This window comes from Peromyscus californicus, unplaced genomic scaffold, assembly GCF_007827085.1.
Source record: "Peromyscus californicus insignis strain IS unplaced genomic scaffold, ASM782708v3 Scaffold_7__1_contigs__length_154581171, whole genome shotgun sequence".
NCBI classification, from domain to species: Eukaryota; Metazoa; Chordata; class Mammalia; order Rodentia; family Cricetidae; genus Peromyscus; species Peromyscus californicus.
The window spans coordinates 9,152,931-9,169,408 of NW_026294595.1; the positions used below are offsets into that span (position 1 = coordinate 9,152,931).

A 16,478-nucleotide genomic window follows, 5' to 3' on the forward strand; every position below is an offset into this window, starting at 1 on the left:
AGGCACCAAAACTACACAGAGAAACCCTGTCTCCAAAAAAAACCAAAAGAATGGTATTTCTCTCAAAAAGCCCGCACCTCAAGTCCATAACGAGGAAAACACAAGACAAGTCCAAGGGGAGGACACTGTAAAATATACCCCTAGTCTTCTCAAAACTGCTCAAGGTCAAGAAACCCAGGAAAAACTGAGATATAGTCACAGTTGAGCCCAAAGGAGACATGACAAGTAAATGCTACACACTGCCCTGGACTGGATTACAGGACAAGCAGAGGACATTTGGGACTAGGATGTAGGCCAGTTGGTAGAGTGCATGCGAAAGGCTCTTCAGTTCAATCCCAGAACTCAAACAAAAAAAGGTTAAATGTCAATAAAATCTAGAGTTTAATTTTTTTTTTTGTTTCGTTGTTTTGTTTTTTAAGGTTTAGCTGGGTATGATAGCACATGCCTTTAATCCCAGCATGTGTGAGGCAGAGGCAAGCAGATATATTTAAGTTCGAGGCCAGCCTCATCTACATAGTGACCTCCAGGTCAGCCAGAACAAATAGTAAGACCCTCTCTCAAAAAACAAACAAATCCCATGTCATTATATAAAGTCATTTCTGTCTCTCTCTTTTTAAAGTTTAGCCTTTATTTTTACTGTATGTCTAGGTGTTTTGCCTGCATGTGTCTGTTGCCACCAAAGGCCAGAAGAGGGCAGCAGATCCCCTGGAACCAGGAACTTGCTGATACTTGCATAGTGCTCTTATTCTTTGCGTGAATGTATCATTTTCTCCAGTGGACAGTGGAGAAGACAAACAGTAAAAAGGGTCACTTTGAAGATTAAACAGCTGAGCAGTGGTGGCACACCTTTAGTCCCAGCACTCGGGAGGCAAAGACAGGCAAATCTGAGTTCTAGGCCAGCCTGATCTACAGAGTAAGTTCCTGGACAGCCAGGGATACACAGGGAAACCCTGTCTCGAGAGAAAAAGGAAAAAAAGAAAAGGACAACTGGATCATTGTGAAGGGAAATTACCCTTTCTTCAACAGACAGGAAAATGTGCTGGACACATCCTGCTTATATCCAAACTGCATTCTCGCTCATTTACTAGTCCAGCAATTTAAAAAGCACACAAAGAAGTTTCATTCATGCTGAAGTCCTTGGGGAAAATGGCATCACTAGACAAACAGAATAGCCATACCTGGGAGGTTTGTAGTAAGAAAGCCCTTCTAACAACCGCTGCCAATATTTATTCAGTTCCGCCTCAATCTGATTCTGCAAAAGAACAAAGCAATTACACAAATGCATGCTAGATCAGACTTCAGGATCACACTATACCTTGTGTTTTCCTCTGTATCTTTTCTAATGTTCCTGCCGCCGCCGCCGCAGCTTAAAGCAGCAGTTCTTAACCTATGGATCATGACCCCTTTTGGGTTCAAATGACCCTTTCACAGGGTCACCTAAGACCACTGGAAAATATAGATGTTTATGATACAATTCATAACAGTCACAAAATTAGTTATGAAGTAGCAGCGAAAATAATTTTATGGTTTGGGAGTCACCACAACATGAGGAACTATATTAAAGGGTAGCAGCATTAGGAAGGTTGAAAACCACTGGTTTAAAGCATTGTAAATACAGAATTCTGTAATCTTTTCTTTGATTAATACTGTAGCATCATTTATGAAAATCTTTATAAAGGGGCTTTCCAATGATTGCATATTTTACTAAATAACACACCATTTCTGGCATTCATTCATTCACTTTAATGCTAGATACACTTAAGTCTTTTTGTATTTCCCCTCTCTCTGTGGAATAAAATCACTTCACAGGGCTGGAGAGATAGCTCAGCAGTTAAGAGCACTGGCTGCTCTTCTAGAGAACCCAGGTTCAATTCCAGCACCTACATGACAGCTCACAATTTTAACTCCAGAATCTGACACCCTCATACATACATGAAGGCAAAACACCAACGCACATAAAAATAAATCATTTTAAGAATTAAAAAATAAGCTGGATGTGGTGGTGCATGCCTTTAATCCCAGCACTCAGGAGGCAGAGGCAGGCGGGTCTCTGTGAGTTTGGCCAGCCTAGTCAATAAATCAAATTCCAGGATAGCTAAGGCTATTACACAAAGAAATTCTGTTTCAAAAAAAAGAAAATAAATAAATAAATGAACAAACAAATGAATAAATAAAATCACGTTATTGTAACAAATTTACAAATAAAAACATCACACACCTAGATTAAGGTAGCCACTCAAGGGGCTGGAGAAATTACTAAAAGCTCTTAGTGCTACTACAGAAGACCAAAGTCAGTTCCCACTACCCACATGGTAACCAACTCCTCTGTGTAACTCCAGTTCCAGGGTATCAAACACCCTCTTCTGGGCTCCTTGGGCACCAGACATGCATGCTGTATATACACATACATGCAAGCAAAACACTCACACACGTGAAATAAAAATAAGTAAATCGTTTTTAAAAAGAAGGTAGCCACTCAAACAAACGCTTGGCCAGTTCTAATGATTTGGTTTTTGGTTTTTTTGAGACAGTCTCACTATGTAGTTAGCTGGTCCTAACTTGAGACCATCCATCCCCTCAGCCTCTGGGGTGCCGGAGTTACCAGAGTGTGCACCATGCCCAAGCTGTAGTAGAATGCTGTGCCAGAGTACTCTGAGCACCAAACATTTTCTAAGATGTCCTTCTCTAAGGATTCATTCTAAAAGCACAATTATCAGATGAAGGCATAATATAAGATTCTAAGATAGGTGTAATACTCTGTTCTATAGTAATAGTAATTGAATGTCATCAGAACATTCCTCAAAGGGTAAGAAGCCGAAGGACCAACATGATGGCTGCTACCCTTCTCCGATCATACATTTGAAAACTTATGAGAACTTACAGCCTCTATGAACTGGAAGCTGAAGGCCAACAGAGAAAAGAAAGTATGAGACAGAGGCCTGACAACCCTTCTCTGCCTAAGCAGCAGAGACTCTCTGCAGCCTGCTTTAGGCAACCTCACAGTGGTCTAGGCATCTTTACAGAAGAGCGACCAATGTGGTACAGACAAAGGCTGACTTAGAAAATGTCAGTAGCTGGGCGGTGGTGGAGCACACCTACAATACCAGGAGGCAGAGTCAGGTGGATCTCTGTGAGTTTGAGGCCAGCCTAGTCTATAGATCGAGATCCAGGACAGGCTCCAAAACTACACAGAGAAACCCTGTCTCGAAAAAAAAAAAAAAAGTCAGAAAACGTCAGTAGCTACACAACAAGACAAGTCTCCATTAGGGGTTTTTCTGTTTTTGGTTTTTTGGTAATAAACACTATAAAAAACCCTAAAAATTGCTCAAGAACACCATCACTCACCAGTTCTCTAAGAGCTGACCTTCCAAGTAGAATTGTCCAGAGTTCTCTACTGCTCCTGAAAAATGAGAAAGCAGAGATAATTTTGCTCTTTTAAGAAAAAAAAAAAAAGTTAAAGAAATTTGATAAAGTCAGGCAGTGGTGATGCATGTCTTTAATCCCAGCACTCAGGAGGCAGAGGAAGATGGATCTCTGTGAGTTCAAGGCCAGCCTGGTCTACAGAGTGAGTTCCAGGACATCCAAGGCTACACAGAGAAACCCTGTCTCAGAAAAAAGAAATTTGATATTCAAAGTAAACATAAAATGTAAGAACAAGGGGGCTGGAGAGATGGCTCAGAGGTTAAGAACATTGATTGCTCTTCTAGAGGTCCTGAGTTCAATTCCCAGCAACCACATGGTGGCTCGCAACCATCTGTAATGAGATCTGGTGCCCTCTTCTGACCTGCAGGCAAACATGCAGACATAACAAAACATACATAATGAATAAAATAAATCTTTTAAAAAAAAGTAAGAACAAAGGATTTTAAAATTATTATTTTCATTATTAGTTGGCTTTTTGAGACAAGGTCTCATATTTCAAATTTCAAATCACACACAGTATATAAAATACAGACATCCAGGGGCTGGAGAGATGGCTCAGAGGTTAAGAACACTGTCACACACACACATATACACGCACACACGCACGCACGCACGCACGCACGCACGCACACACGCATGCACGCACGCACACACGCATGCACGCACACAGCAGATACCTCTAATTCCAGCCTTTAGATGGCAGAGACAAAGGACCCCTAGAGCAAGCTGGCTTAGTGAGACATGCCATATTGATGCGTCTGGATTCAACTCTGATTCTATATCAATGAATGAAATGGAACATACAAAATCAAAGAAGCTCCAATCAGCCTAGGGGTTCCACACACACCCACCTGTCTACATACATGTGAACATGCATTTATGCACAGATACACCCTACAGACAGACTCAAGAGAAAAAAATAAACTGGAAATTATTTTCCTTATTAAGACTAAAACACAAAGTATTAGAGCCATATTTGCCAAAGGCTCTCATTCAGGATTTTCCCATCAAAGAGGCTTAAACACACCTGAAAATTACAAATCTTTCCTAACAGATAATGCTTCTAAGAAAACAAGTTCAATTCTATTAAATCCACAGCTGCCAACTCCCACACCAGCACACTGCAACCCCTATAATCTTTTTCTGATAACAGGATAACATTCACAATTCAGAAAGTAATTAGGAGATTAGACCCAGTTATTGGAACAAATGTTTCTCTTTATGCTGATAATAAACCAGCCTCAAATAATAACACTGAGACAAGGTCACTAAAGAAATTTAGTAATGTTTTGAAAGTTATCATGTCTTTTGTCAAGGCATACTTATACTTTGTCTTTCTTACTTGACAAGCCTGAACTGGCAAATGTAAAAAGCTAGGGCTTTATTTAAAAGTGGCAATTGCTGTATGTCTAGTATGCATAAGTATCGTGCGATATTTGTACTCTATGTAAAGATGTATTTGCTGTGACTGATGTAATAAAAAGCTGAACAGTCAATAGCTAAGCAGGACGTATAGACAGGACTTATTGGCAGAGAGAACTCTGAGAAGAAAAAAGGAGGAGAAGCCAGGAGCCACAGAGAGGAAACAGGAGGTACAAGATGGAAGAGAGGTACATGATAGAATGTAGATAAATAGAAATGGGTTAACTTGGGGCTGGAGAGATGGCACAGTGGTTAAGAGCACTGGCTGCTATTCCAGAGGACCTGAGTTCAATTCCCAGCGCCCACATGGCAGCTCACAGCTGTCTGCAACTCCAGTTCCAGGAGATCTGACACCCTCACACCAATGCACATAAAATAAAATTAACTAAATTATTGAAAAAAAATGGGTTAACTTAAGTTTTAAGAGCTAGTTAAGACAAGCCTAAGCTAAAGGCAGAGTTTTCATAATGAGTAAGTCTCCATGTTATTATTTGGGACCTGGCTGGAGGGACAAGGGAAAGACTTGCTCACTACACATGACGCTGTGGGTCCAGTGTTTCTTTGAAAATTCTAATTCTTGGTAGCAGGAATTGTAGCTCAATGAACAAAGTGCTTGTCTAGCAATCACAAGCCCTTGGTTCCAGTCCCAGCACCACATAACCAGACTAGGTGGCACCACACCTATGATCCTAGGACTGGAGGCAGAGAGATCAGGAGTTCTGGGACATCTTCAGCTACATAACAAGTTCAAGGACAGCCTGGTATACACATAACCCTGTAATAGAAAAAAATAGGAGGAGCTGGAGTGATGGTCTCACAGTTAAAAGTGCTTGCGGCTCTTCCAGAGCCTGAATTGGTTTACCAGCATCCATGTCAAGCAGCTCACAACTGCCTGTAACTCTAGGTTCAGGAGATTCAACACTGTCTTTTGGCTTCCATAGATGAACATCACATGGTGACACACAGACATATACATACACAAATTAATTTTTTTTTTTTTTTTGGTTTTTCGAGACAGGGTTTCTCTGTGTAGCTTTGCACCTTTCCTGGATCTCGCGCTGTAAACCAGGCTGGCCTCGAACTCACAGAGATCCGCCTGGCTCTGCCTCCCGAGTGCTGGGATTAAAGGCATGCGCCACCACTGCCCGGCTAATTTTTTAAATTTTTTTGAAAAAGGGTTTCTCTCTGTAGCCCTGGCTATCCTGGAACTTGCTCTGTAGACCGGGCTGACTTCAAACTCAGAGATCCACCTGCCTCTGTCTCCCAAGTGCTGGGATCAAAGGTGTGCACCACCATAGCCCAACTTAAGAATTTTTTTTTTGAGCTGAGGATCGAACCCAGGGCCTTGCGCTAGCACTCTACCACTGAGCTAAATTCCCAACCCAAGAATTTTTTTTAAATAAATTAAAAAACAAACTTCTCAGGCTAAGCACCATAGCAAATGTCTATAACTGCAACACTCAGCAAGCTGAGGCAAGTTCAAGCTCAAGGCTGGCTTAGGCTACAAAGTAAGACTCTACCAAAAGAGACAGAAGAGGGAAGGGGACAGAAATAAAAATTCTCAGAGAAATATATTGTTTTGCTTGACATATATAGATTTAAAAATACGTTGTATGTTCTACATATATGTAATTTTCCTATTTCTTAAGCTAAATAGAAAATAAAAAACAAACATGAAAAGGAAAAACAGGACAAAATATTCCCAATTAGAAAAACCATATTATATTATGATCACTTTATTAGGTGTCAAAAATGATGTATGGCTGGGCCTGTACATCTGTGATCCCAGCACTTAGGTGAGAGAGGTCTCAAAAATAACAATGTTTAATAAACTTTCTTTCTTCTTTACTTTTTTTGGGGGGAGGGATTTCAAGACAGGGTTTCTCTGTGTAGCCCTGGCTGTCCTGGAACTCACTCTGTAGACCAGGCTGGCCTTGAACTCACAGAGATCTGCCTGCCTCTATCTCTCGTGTGCTGGGATTAAAGTTGTGTACCACCACACTTGGCCTTTACCTTTTCAAACAAATGAAAGGTTTTGTGTTCTTTTTTATCTTGTTTCTTCTTTGATGTGTGTATGGGGGGATGTCATTTATTGTTATTTTTATTGACATGTATGGGTGTTTAGTCTACATGTATACCTATGTACCACTTGCATGCAATGTCCAAGGAGGCCAGAAACAGGTGTTGGATCCCCTGGAACTGGAGTTACAAACAGTTATGCACATCAATGTAGATGCTAGGAATCAAAGAGCAGCCGGTACTCTTAATCAGGGAACCATCTCTGTTGTGGGATATTTTCACCCTGTGTGAAGATGTACTGCTGTGGCTGGTGTAATTAAAAAGCTGAACGGCCAATAGCTAGGCAGGGATAGTATAGGCAGGACTTCCAGGCAGCAAGAGAACTCTGGGAACAAAAAAGGCAGAGTTACCAGACTCAGGAGGATGGGCAGTATGGAGGTGAGGTAACAAGCCTCATGGAAGAATATAGATTAAAAATATGGGTTAATTTAAGTTACAAGAACTAGTTAGGGCCGGGCAGCAGTGGTGCTCACCTTTAATCCCAGCACTTGGGAGGCAGAGCCAGGTGGATCTCTGTGAGTCTATAGAGTGAGATCCAAGACAGCCACTAAAACTACAGAGAAACCCTGTCTCAAAAAAACAAAAACAAAAACCAAAAACAACAACAACAACAAAAACTAGTCAGGAACAAGCCTAAGCTAAGGCTAAGCTTTTATAATTAATAGTAAGTCTCTGTGTCCTTATTTGCAAACTGGCGGTCCTGATGAAAGTACTACAACATTTGTGTCCAATGCATGGCACGACCACACAGACTGAGAAGTCAACTGGAGCAGCCACATGTGCCCTCTGGGCCTTCGGCCTCTACAACAGCTGCTGCTTGCAGGGATTCCAGAAAGTGGGCTTAGCAACTTCCCAGCACCAGGGTGGTAATCGAGGCTCCTGCCGGTACCCACAAGCATGAGGCTAGGCACTCAGGGAACAAAGGGGTGTGGAGTCAGCGCTGGAGCCACACAGAGTTTAAGATTTGTCTCACAAGCTGGGTGGTGGTGGGGCACGCCTTTAATCCCAGCACTTGGGAGGCAGAGGCAGAGGCAGGCACATCTCTGTGAATTTAAGGTCAGCCTGGTCTACAGAGTGAGTTCCAAGACAACCAAGGCTGTTTGTTACACAGAGAAATTCTGTCTTGTGGGCAGTGGGGGAGAAACAAATTGTCTCATGCAGTCAGAGAACACTGCAGGAACTTAGTAAAGTCAGGTCCAGACACAGAAAACCTCTTAAAAGGAACAGTATGCTTTAAAAGGTGCTTAGGTGCTGAAAAAAGCAAAGAAAATGAGTATTGACAATCATAGAGAAAAAAGTTTAAAAATAATAACATCTCGGACACACTGGCTGCTCATCCAGAGGACCCAGGTTCGATCCCCAACACCCACATGGCAGCTCACAACTATGCCAGATTCCAGGGGATCTGGCATCCTTACGCAGACATACATGTATACAAAACACCAATGTACATAAAATAAAAATAAAGTTTAAAAAATAAAGTCCTTAAAGAATGAGTAAAGTAATATAAAAAAATTAAAAAGCCACATAAAGATAGGAAATACATAGGGTGTCTGGATTCTGTATAGTGCTTTGTTGATTTTGAATTTTTAAATGCTAATGGAAAAAAAATACCTGCTGAGAGACAGTGGACTGTGAAAGAGATTGCTGAATTAAACCAGCCTATGTACTTTGGGGATATCTTAACTTTAAAATGGAAGTCAAAAAATATGTTGCTTTAGGAGAGAGGTTATGCCTTTGTTTCCACAGGAAACGAAAAGCTATGGATTCCTTCAAAATTAATAAAGATCAGTTTTGACTGGGGAGGACCTCCTGAGGTTCCTGGCTACAGACATGAGGGAGGAAGCCAAAAGACTACAGGACAGGTGATATGTATGCTGATCCTTCCACATGGGAACAGCTGAGACTAGATGAGACATGATAAATCTTGGTTATAGAGTCCTCATGACTTTATTATATTACAGCTTGGACATAATATTCATGCTCCCTCCTGTGAGTGCACGCACACAATCAGTTTGTTTTGAATAATTGATGGGCCAACAAGATGGCTCAGTGGGTAAAGGTGCCTATCACTAAGCCTGATGAATTGAATCCCCAAGACCCTTCCACATGGTTGAAGGAGGAAACCAATTCCAACAAGTTGTCCCCTGACCTCCACATGCACTCCTAAGCAGACACCCACATGTACACAGTAAATAAATAAATAAATGTAAAAATAAACAAACATATAGCCCGTTAAAGTCCTAGGAAGACAACATAGAATTTTATTTCTAAGAGTCAGAGGACCAGCCAGATGAGATGGCTCAGTGGGCACAAATACTTGCCACACAAGCCTGGAGACCTGAATTCCAGAGCTGTCCTCTGACCTGCACTCACACACCATGGTGTGCACACACTATAATAAAAAAGTAAATAAATGAGAGCAGGAGAGATGGCTTAGTTAAGAACAATTACTGCTCTTGCAGAGGACCTGGCTTTAGTTCCCAGCACCCACATCAAGCAGCTCATCACCTGTTGGGATGATCTTTTTGTACACTGTAAAGATGTGTCTCTGTTCTTCTTCACCTGCCTTAAGGCACCTTCTGGTTGGTTTAATAAAAAGCTAAATGGCCAACAGCTAGGCAGGAGAAAATAGGTAGGACTTCCGGAGAGAGATAGGAACTCTGGGAAAGAATTGGTGGTACAGGAGATTGGCCAGCCAGATAAGAGAGGAAGTCAGACATCCAGTACTGAGGAGAGGTAATGAGCCACATGACAGAATGTAGATTAATATAAATGGGTTAATTTAAATTTTAAGAGCTAGTTGGGAACAAGCCTAAGCTAAGACCAAGCTTTCATAACTAATAAAAAATCTCATGTCACTATTCAGGAGCAGTCCAAAGAAAGTCCAGTTATATTTGGCTCAGCAACAACTGGCCATAATTCCAGTTCTAGATGAATCAATGCCTGCCTCTGTGGGCATTAACACACCTGGTGCACATAAACTTAGGCTGCACTTGGTTGCTCTCTTTAGAACCCAGGTTCAATTCCCAGCACCACAAGGTGACTCACAATCCTCTATAATTCCAGTTCCAGTGCACTACACACAAGTGATGCACAGACATATGCAGGCAAAACACTCATAGACCTAAGAAACAAAAAATAAAATGTTCAAGAAAAAAAGTTTTTAAAGAAAACTTTTGGATAGAAAGTAAAGAATAATCAGAGTCCATCTGGAGAATGCTGAGCTAGCCAAATTATTCTAATGAAACAGTCCTTTTGAGAAACAGTTACATTCTACATAGAAATAAATGCAGTTCCTGTCTACCCGACTCCATAGAGCTGCACAGTTCTCTTGTAAATGAGGACTTAAGCTTAGGAGCAATAGCTTTTAACTTTAAAAAAAAAAAAAAGATTTTTTTTTTAATTATGTATAATGTTCTGCATGCAGGCCAGAAGAGGGCACCAGAGCTCATAATTATAGATGGTTGCTGGGAATTGAACTCAGGACCTCTGGAAGAGAAGCCAGTGCTCTTAACCTCTTAGCCATCTCTCTGGCCCCAGCCTTTAACATTTTTGAGACAGGCTTTTTACTGTGTAGCTTTTTACTGTGTAGCTCTATCGGCTCTGGAACCAGCCTGCCTCTGCTGGGATTAAATGTGTGCATCAGCACACTGGGCCCAGCAACAGTGACAGCTTTTCAACGAGTGGCTTTACTTTGTTCACACACCTGCACCACTCAGACTTCCACAAACACCGAGACCTCAAAATGCCAATATTCAAACCAACTTTCTGCCAAATTCTGAGTGACTTTCACAAGATTCTGAGTGGTTTAAAGAGCATCATTCTAGTGTCACTCACCAGTGCTGACTCCTATGCACACACCTGCAACAGCAGAAAGGCTGAGGCAGGCAGGAGGGCTGCAGTGCCAGACCAGCCTAGGCCATACACACAACACTAGGCTTCACAGTTACTTCAATAAGCCTCTAAAAAACAACACAGGACTGAGATGGCCCAAATAAAGCACCTGACATGAAGACCACAGCACTTACAAAAAAAACTAGGCAGGTGTGACAGCCCACCAGTAATCCCAATGCTCAGGAGAAGGAGACCGGAAAGCTGAGTCTAAGATGGCTTGCTAGACTGAATCAGCAAGCTCCAGATTGATCAGGAGACCCTGCCTTGGTAAAATGGAGATCTAAGAAAGACACCCAACAGCCTCCACACATACACACACACACACACATACACACACACACACATACACACACCTGCACACACAAAGATTAAAGATTCCCATTTGGAAAAGCAAAGGTGACTAAGGTCAACTACAAAGCAATAGGCAAAAGGACCAGGATGGACTTTTCTTGGTCCAGATCTCAGGTCTTCAAAGAGACCACTATTCCCAACTACTAGGGAGCATGCTTTCCAGTGCTAAGTATCACTCTCCTAACAGACCAAGGCAATGCCGAGAACCTGCTAGGCGCCCCCAGGGTGTAGCTCAATAGTCGAGTGCTTGCCTAGCATTCCTGGGGCCCTGGGTTTGACCCCCTGGACCTCGAAATAAAAATCAGATAAAAACCCTAGGATCAGTCAAAGTCCAGCCTCAAGGATGGGTTTGGTAAGGTCCTCAACATGATGAAAGCCTGCTGGCAAGCCAAATTTTCCTTTCCTTTTGAAAAACTCATTTTTTAAAGTTTCATACAAGTATGTATCCGTATCTGTGGATACAAGGTCTAGCATGAAACAGCAGATGGAAGGAAACCAAACTGGCCCTCACAGGGATCACAAGACACTCCACAGGAAATTTTACCACTGGAAGGCGAAGTGGCTGACCTAGAGAAAGACAGGCAATGTGTGAGACACTGACATGTTTGTCTGCGTGTTTAAGGGTTCAGCAGGAAACAAAGCCAAATAAAGTTGGCAGAATCAATTCCAGGTGACGGGTATGTTTAAGTTTTAGGAGTGGGGAGTACTGTCTATAATATGGAAGATGTAATGAGCACAGAGGTCTGGTGATGGTTTCTGTCTGATAGCCTTCAATCTGAATCCTCATGGGGATTACCACGAGAGGCAGAGGAGGGGGGCTATCTATGAATGAATTGGACTTCTGAGTCATGTGTAACAGGAGGCGCCTCTCTCCTAGTTGTGAGAAATGAATGAGATAACGCCTGCAAGGCACTTTCCCAGGGTCTGGCGCTAGCTAGTAAGCGCTCTTTAATAGTCAAGCAAGTCTTGTAATTCATGTCCGTAATTTCCGCACTAAGGCAAAGGCAAGAAGATAGGCGTTCAAGGCCAGCCGGTGGTGGTACAAGAGACTTTGCCTCAAACAAACAAACAAACAAAACACTCCTTAAGTGAGAATCGTGTGTTTGTTTTGCAATAATTCATCTTGTGTCCGAAGTCTGGCACAACACCCGGAATGGCCTGGAAGATGAAGGCGACATTCTGCTGATTGAATCAATACCGGCATCAGCCAAAAATAAAAGAAGGCGGGAACTAAGGACGCCCGCGGGAAGAATGCGCGGTGTGGGCAAGGCACACCCGAGGCGGGGCAGAGCACGGGGACGCTTCGGCGGGGCCCGGTAGGGGGTGTCTTCCAGGCGACCCCGAAACGTCCCGCAGTGCCTACAAGGAGCATGGTGGAGGAAGCGCGGGGAGACATGAGGCATAAGGACCGCGGAAAGGGAAGGGAGAGTGGCCGGCCCGCTCCAGAAGTGTCCTCAGCCCCGCGAGCGGGGACGGTTTGGACTTAACCGCCTCGCCGGCGGGTGTCCGTCCACCCAGCCTGGGCTCGTTTCCGCCACTGCCGCTGAACCCCGTTTCCAACTCCCGCCCCGCTCCCGCCCGGCGCCTCACGGCCACCCCCGCCGCCGCGCCCCACTCCGCACCTCACACACGGCCCGCCGGCGGCAGCCGCCATCTTCGCGCGCGCGCCCCGGCCCCGCCCCCATACGCCGGGCCCACGTGACCCCGCGCCGTTCGAGTAGGGGCGGGGCTCTCCGTCACGTGGCGGCGGGGGCGGGCCCAGGATGGGACGGTCAAGATGGCGCTGCCCAGGGCTGAGAGGCGTCCGCGGTGGAGGCGCTGCAGCCTGTGAGAGGTGAAGAGTGCAAACGTCTGCTACACCGTAGGTTGGCAGCGGTGGAGGGTGACTGGGCGCCGGCTGTCAGGCCTCAGAGTGGCCCGTGGTGGAGCACCCTTTTGGAAGCTGGAGGAGGTTGCTGGCTGGGTGAAGTTGCTGCACTCTGCTTGGCTGGTTGAGGGCCCCAGAGGCCAAGGCGTCCCTAGTCACCAAGCTGCCCCTAGAGCCCCAGGCCTGGAGACATGACCCGACAGTGCCCTCCCTCAGCCCCGGAGTCTGGGTTTCCGCTGAGCGGGTCGGTGCTGGCGGAGGCTGCCGTGGTGTTCGCAGTGGTGCTGAGCATCCACGCTGTGGTGTGGGACCGATACTCGTGGTGCGCCGTGGCCCTCGCAGTGCAGGCCTTCTACGTCCAGTACAAGTGGGACCGGCTGCTCCAGCAGGGGAATGCCGTTTTCCAGTTCCGAATGTCCGCGAACAGTGGCTTGCTGCCGGCCTCCATGGTCATGCCTTTGCTTGGGGTAGTCATGAAGGAGCGCTGCCAGGCTGCGGGGAACCCGTACTTCGAGCGCTTCGGCATTGTGGTTGCAGCCACTGGCATGGCAGTGGCCCTCTTCTCCTCGGTGTTGGCACTGGGCATCACTCGCCCGGTGCCCACCAATACTTGTGCCATCTCGGGTTTGGCCGGAGGCATTATCATTTATATTATGAAGCACTCCCTCAGTGTGGGCGAGGTGATCGAGGTCCTGGAAGTCCTGCTGATATTTGTTTATCTCAACATGATCCTGCTGTACCTGCTGCCCCGATGCTTCACTCCTGGGGAAGCACTGCTGGTACTGGGTGGCATTAGCTTCGTCCTCAACCAACTCATCAAGCGCTCTCTGACTGAAAGCCAAGGGGACCCAGTGGACTTCTTCCTGTTGGTGGTGGTGGTAGGGATGGTGCTCATGGGTGTCTTCTTCAGCACCCTCTTTGTCTTCATGGACTCAGGCACGTGGGCTTCTTCCATCTTCTTCCACCTCATGACCTGTGTGCTAGGCCTCGGTGTGGTTCTGCCCTGGCTGCACTGGCTCATTCGTAGGAACCCCCTGCTCTGGCTTCTTCAGTTCCTCTTCTACACAAAAACTCGAATCTACCTCCTAGCCTATTGGTCTTTGCTGGCCACCATGGCCTGCATGGTGGTGCTGTACCAGAATGCCAAGCGGTCATCTTCTGAGTCCAAGAAGCACAAGGCTCCTACCATTACAAGAAAATACTTCCACTTCATTGTGGTAGCCACTTACATCCCAGGTATCATCTTTGACCGGCCACTGCTATATGTGGCTGCCACTGTATGTCTGGCAGTCTTCATCTTCCTGGAGTATGTGCGCTATTTCCGAATCAAGCCCTTGGGTCACACTCTGCGGAGCCTTCTCTCCCTCTTCCTGGATGAACGAGACAGTGGACCCCTTATCCTAACACACATCTACCTGCTTCTGGGCATGTCTCTTCCCATTTGGCTGATTCCCAGGCCCTGTACACAGAAGGACGGCCTGGGAGGAGCGAGAGCCCTGGTCCCCTATGCTGGGGTCCTGGCTGTGGGTGTGGGTGATACTGTGGCCTCCATATTTGGCAGCACCATGGGAGAGATCCGCTGGCCAGGAACTAAGAAAACATTTGAGGGGACTATGACATCTATATTTGCACAAATCATCTCTGTAGCTCTGATCTTAATCTTTGACAGTGGAGTAGACCTGAACTACAGTTATGCTTGGATTTTGGGGTCCATCAGCACTGTGTCCCTCCTGGAAGCGTACACTACTCAGATAGACAATCTCCTTTTGCCTCTCTACCTACTGATATTGCTGATGGCCTAGCAGTAGCAGCTGTGACAATGAAAGCAGGGAAATAGGGAGAAAGAGTGAATGGTCCCCACAGCAGCCAGCAACTTGGACACTAAGAACCCAGGGGTGAAAAGCAGATTTGGTTTTTTCAATTGACTCAGACTTCAAATAAACAAGCAAAGCTCTCTTGGTTTTATTTTTGCTGATAATTAGAAAACAAAAATACTTAAGGGCATACACCAATTCAGGGAAGTTGAATATGCTGCAGAGCCCCCATCCTGTAGTCTGGGTAGGCGTGGTTGGAGTGGACCTTGGGGGCAGCAGAACAGAAAGCCTAATGCTTAGGTGTCTGGTGTCAAATAAATCTGATCAGAATCCTTGGCCATACTGTATGGCCTTAGGTGAGTCAGAGCCTCAATTCTTCTATCTGTAAGATGGGAATAATGACAGCCTGACCCTCACTGGATACTAGAAGGCTCTATTGAGAGGTGATGTGAGGTATCCAAAGTATTTGGCCTGGGGGCCAGCGAGATGGCTCAGTGGGTAAAAGTACTTGCCACACAAGGCTGAGGACCTGAGATCAGTCCCTAGAACCCACCTAAAGGTAACAGGGGAGAAGTGACTTCCCAGAATTGTCCTCTGACCTCCACATGTGTGTGCTAGCTCATGCATGCCTCCACAGATGTCACATACACATACACTACTAATAATGTTCTTTTAAGTATTCAGCCTGTGGACCACCTATGACCAGAAATCAGTACAGGAAAGTGTCTCTATTACCCAAGAGTAAACTTGTCTTTCCAGTTGGTAGAGGACTAGACCTGGCTACAGACGTGGCTGCCAAGGCCAGGCAGGTGACTCAGTGAATGAGGATGTAGAACTGTGCTGGGCCTCTCTTAAATAGGGAGGGAGGCAAGCTTATAACCCTGCCGTTCAGGGGCAGAAGCTGGAGGACCACAAGTTTAAGGTTATCTTGAGCTACAAAATAAGTTCAGGGTCATCTTAGGCTACGTGAAATTCTATCTCAAATATATATATATATATATATATATATATATATATATATATATATAATGAGATAGAGTCTCACATAGCTTTTGCTGGCCTGAAATTTGCTAATAGGCTAGCCTCCAACTCCTGCCTGCTCTGTCTCTCCTCTAGGATCAAAGCCTGCACTATGACACCCTGCTCAAAATACTTCTTTTAAAAGGTCGCTAAGATAGCTCATTGGATAAAAGCATGGTCCCATGTTCAGATGGAGAGATGGCTCAGCTGCTAAGACACAGTTTTCAAAACCCAGATGGCAGCTAACAACCTCCTGGCACTCCAGGGGGATGGACACCCTCTTCTAGACACCAAGCACACATGTGACGCACAGGCATGCATGCAGGCAAAACACTTATACACATAAAAAACAAGTTAGTCTTTAAGCCGGGTAGTGGTGGTACACACCTTTAATCCTAGCACTCAGGAGGCAGAGGCAGGTGGATCTCTGAATTTGAGGCCAGCCTGGTCTACAGAGTGAAATCAAGGGCACACAAAGAAACAGTCTCAAAAAAAAAATACTGTGTGTGTGACACTGGATGGAGTCCAGGGCCTTGTGCAAATACCCTATAGCTGAGATCAAAAGGAAGTTTTTTGCTTTTAAAAAAAGAAAAAAAAATTCTGTG

At 45.0% G+C, this 16,478-nt stretch overlaps 2 protein-coding genes across 3 annotated transcripts in view; one reads left to right on the forward strand and one right to left on the reverse strand.

The window, feature by feature from the left end:
• Nup188 (nucleoporin 188) overlaps positions 1-12,867 on the reverse strand; it is a 56,580-nt gene extending 43,713 nt beyond the window's left edge. For both annotated transcript variants that reach the window (XM_052722496.1, XM_052722497.1), the window contains exons 1-3: positions 12,795-12,867; positions 3,346-3,400; positions 1,179-1,252 (exon numbers count right to left, since the gene is read on the reverse strand). In XM_052722496.1, coding sequence (XP_052578456.1) covers positions 1,179-1,252; positions 3,346-3,400; positions 12,795-12,826 — 161 coding nt within the window. In that variant the 5' untranslated portion in view covers positions 12,827-12,867. The remainder of the gene's footprint in view (positions 1-1,178; positions 1,253-3,345; positions 3,401-12,794) is intronic.
• Positions 12,868-12,942: 75 nt separating this feature from the next.
• Positions 12,943-14,993, forward strand: Dolk (dolichol kinase). The gene has a single exon (XM_052722498.1). It carries the CDS (start codon positions 13,231-13,233, stop codon positions 14,839-14,841), a length of 1,611 nt encoding a protein of 536 aa, XP_052578458.1. The 5' UTR covers positions 12,943-13,230; the 3' UTR covers positions 14,842-14,993.
• Positions 14,994-16,478: the final 1,485 nt, after the last annotated feature.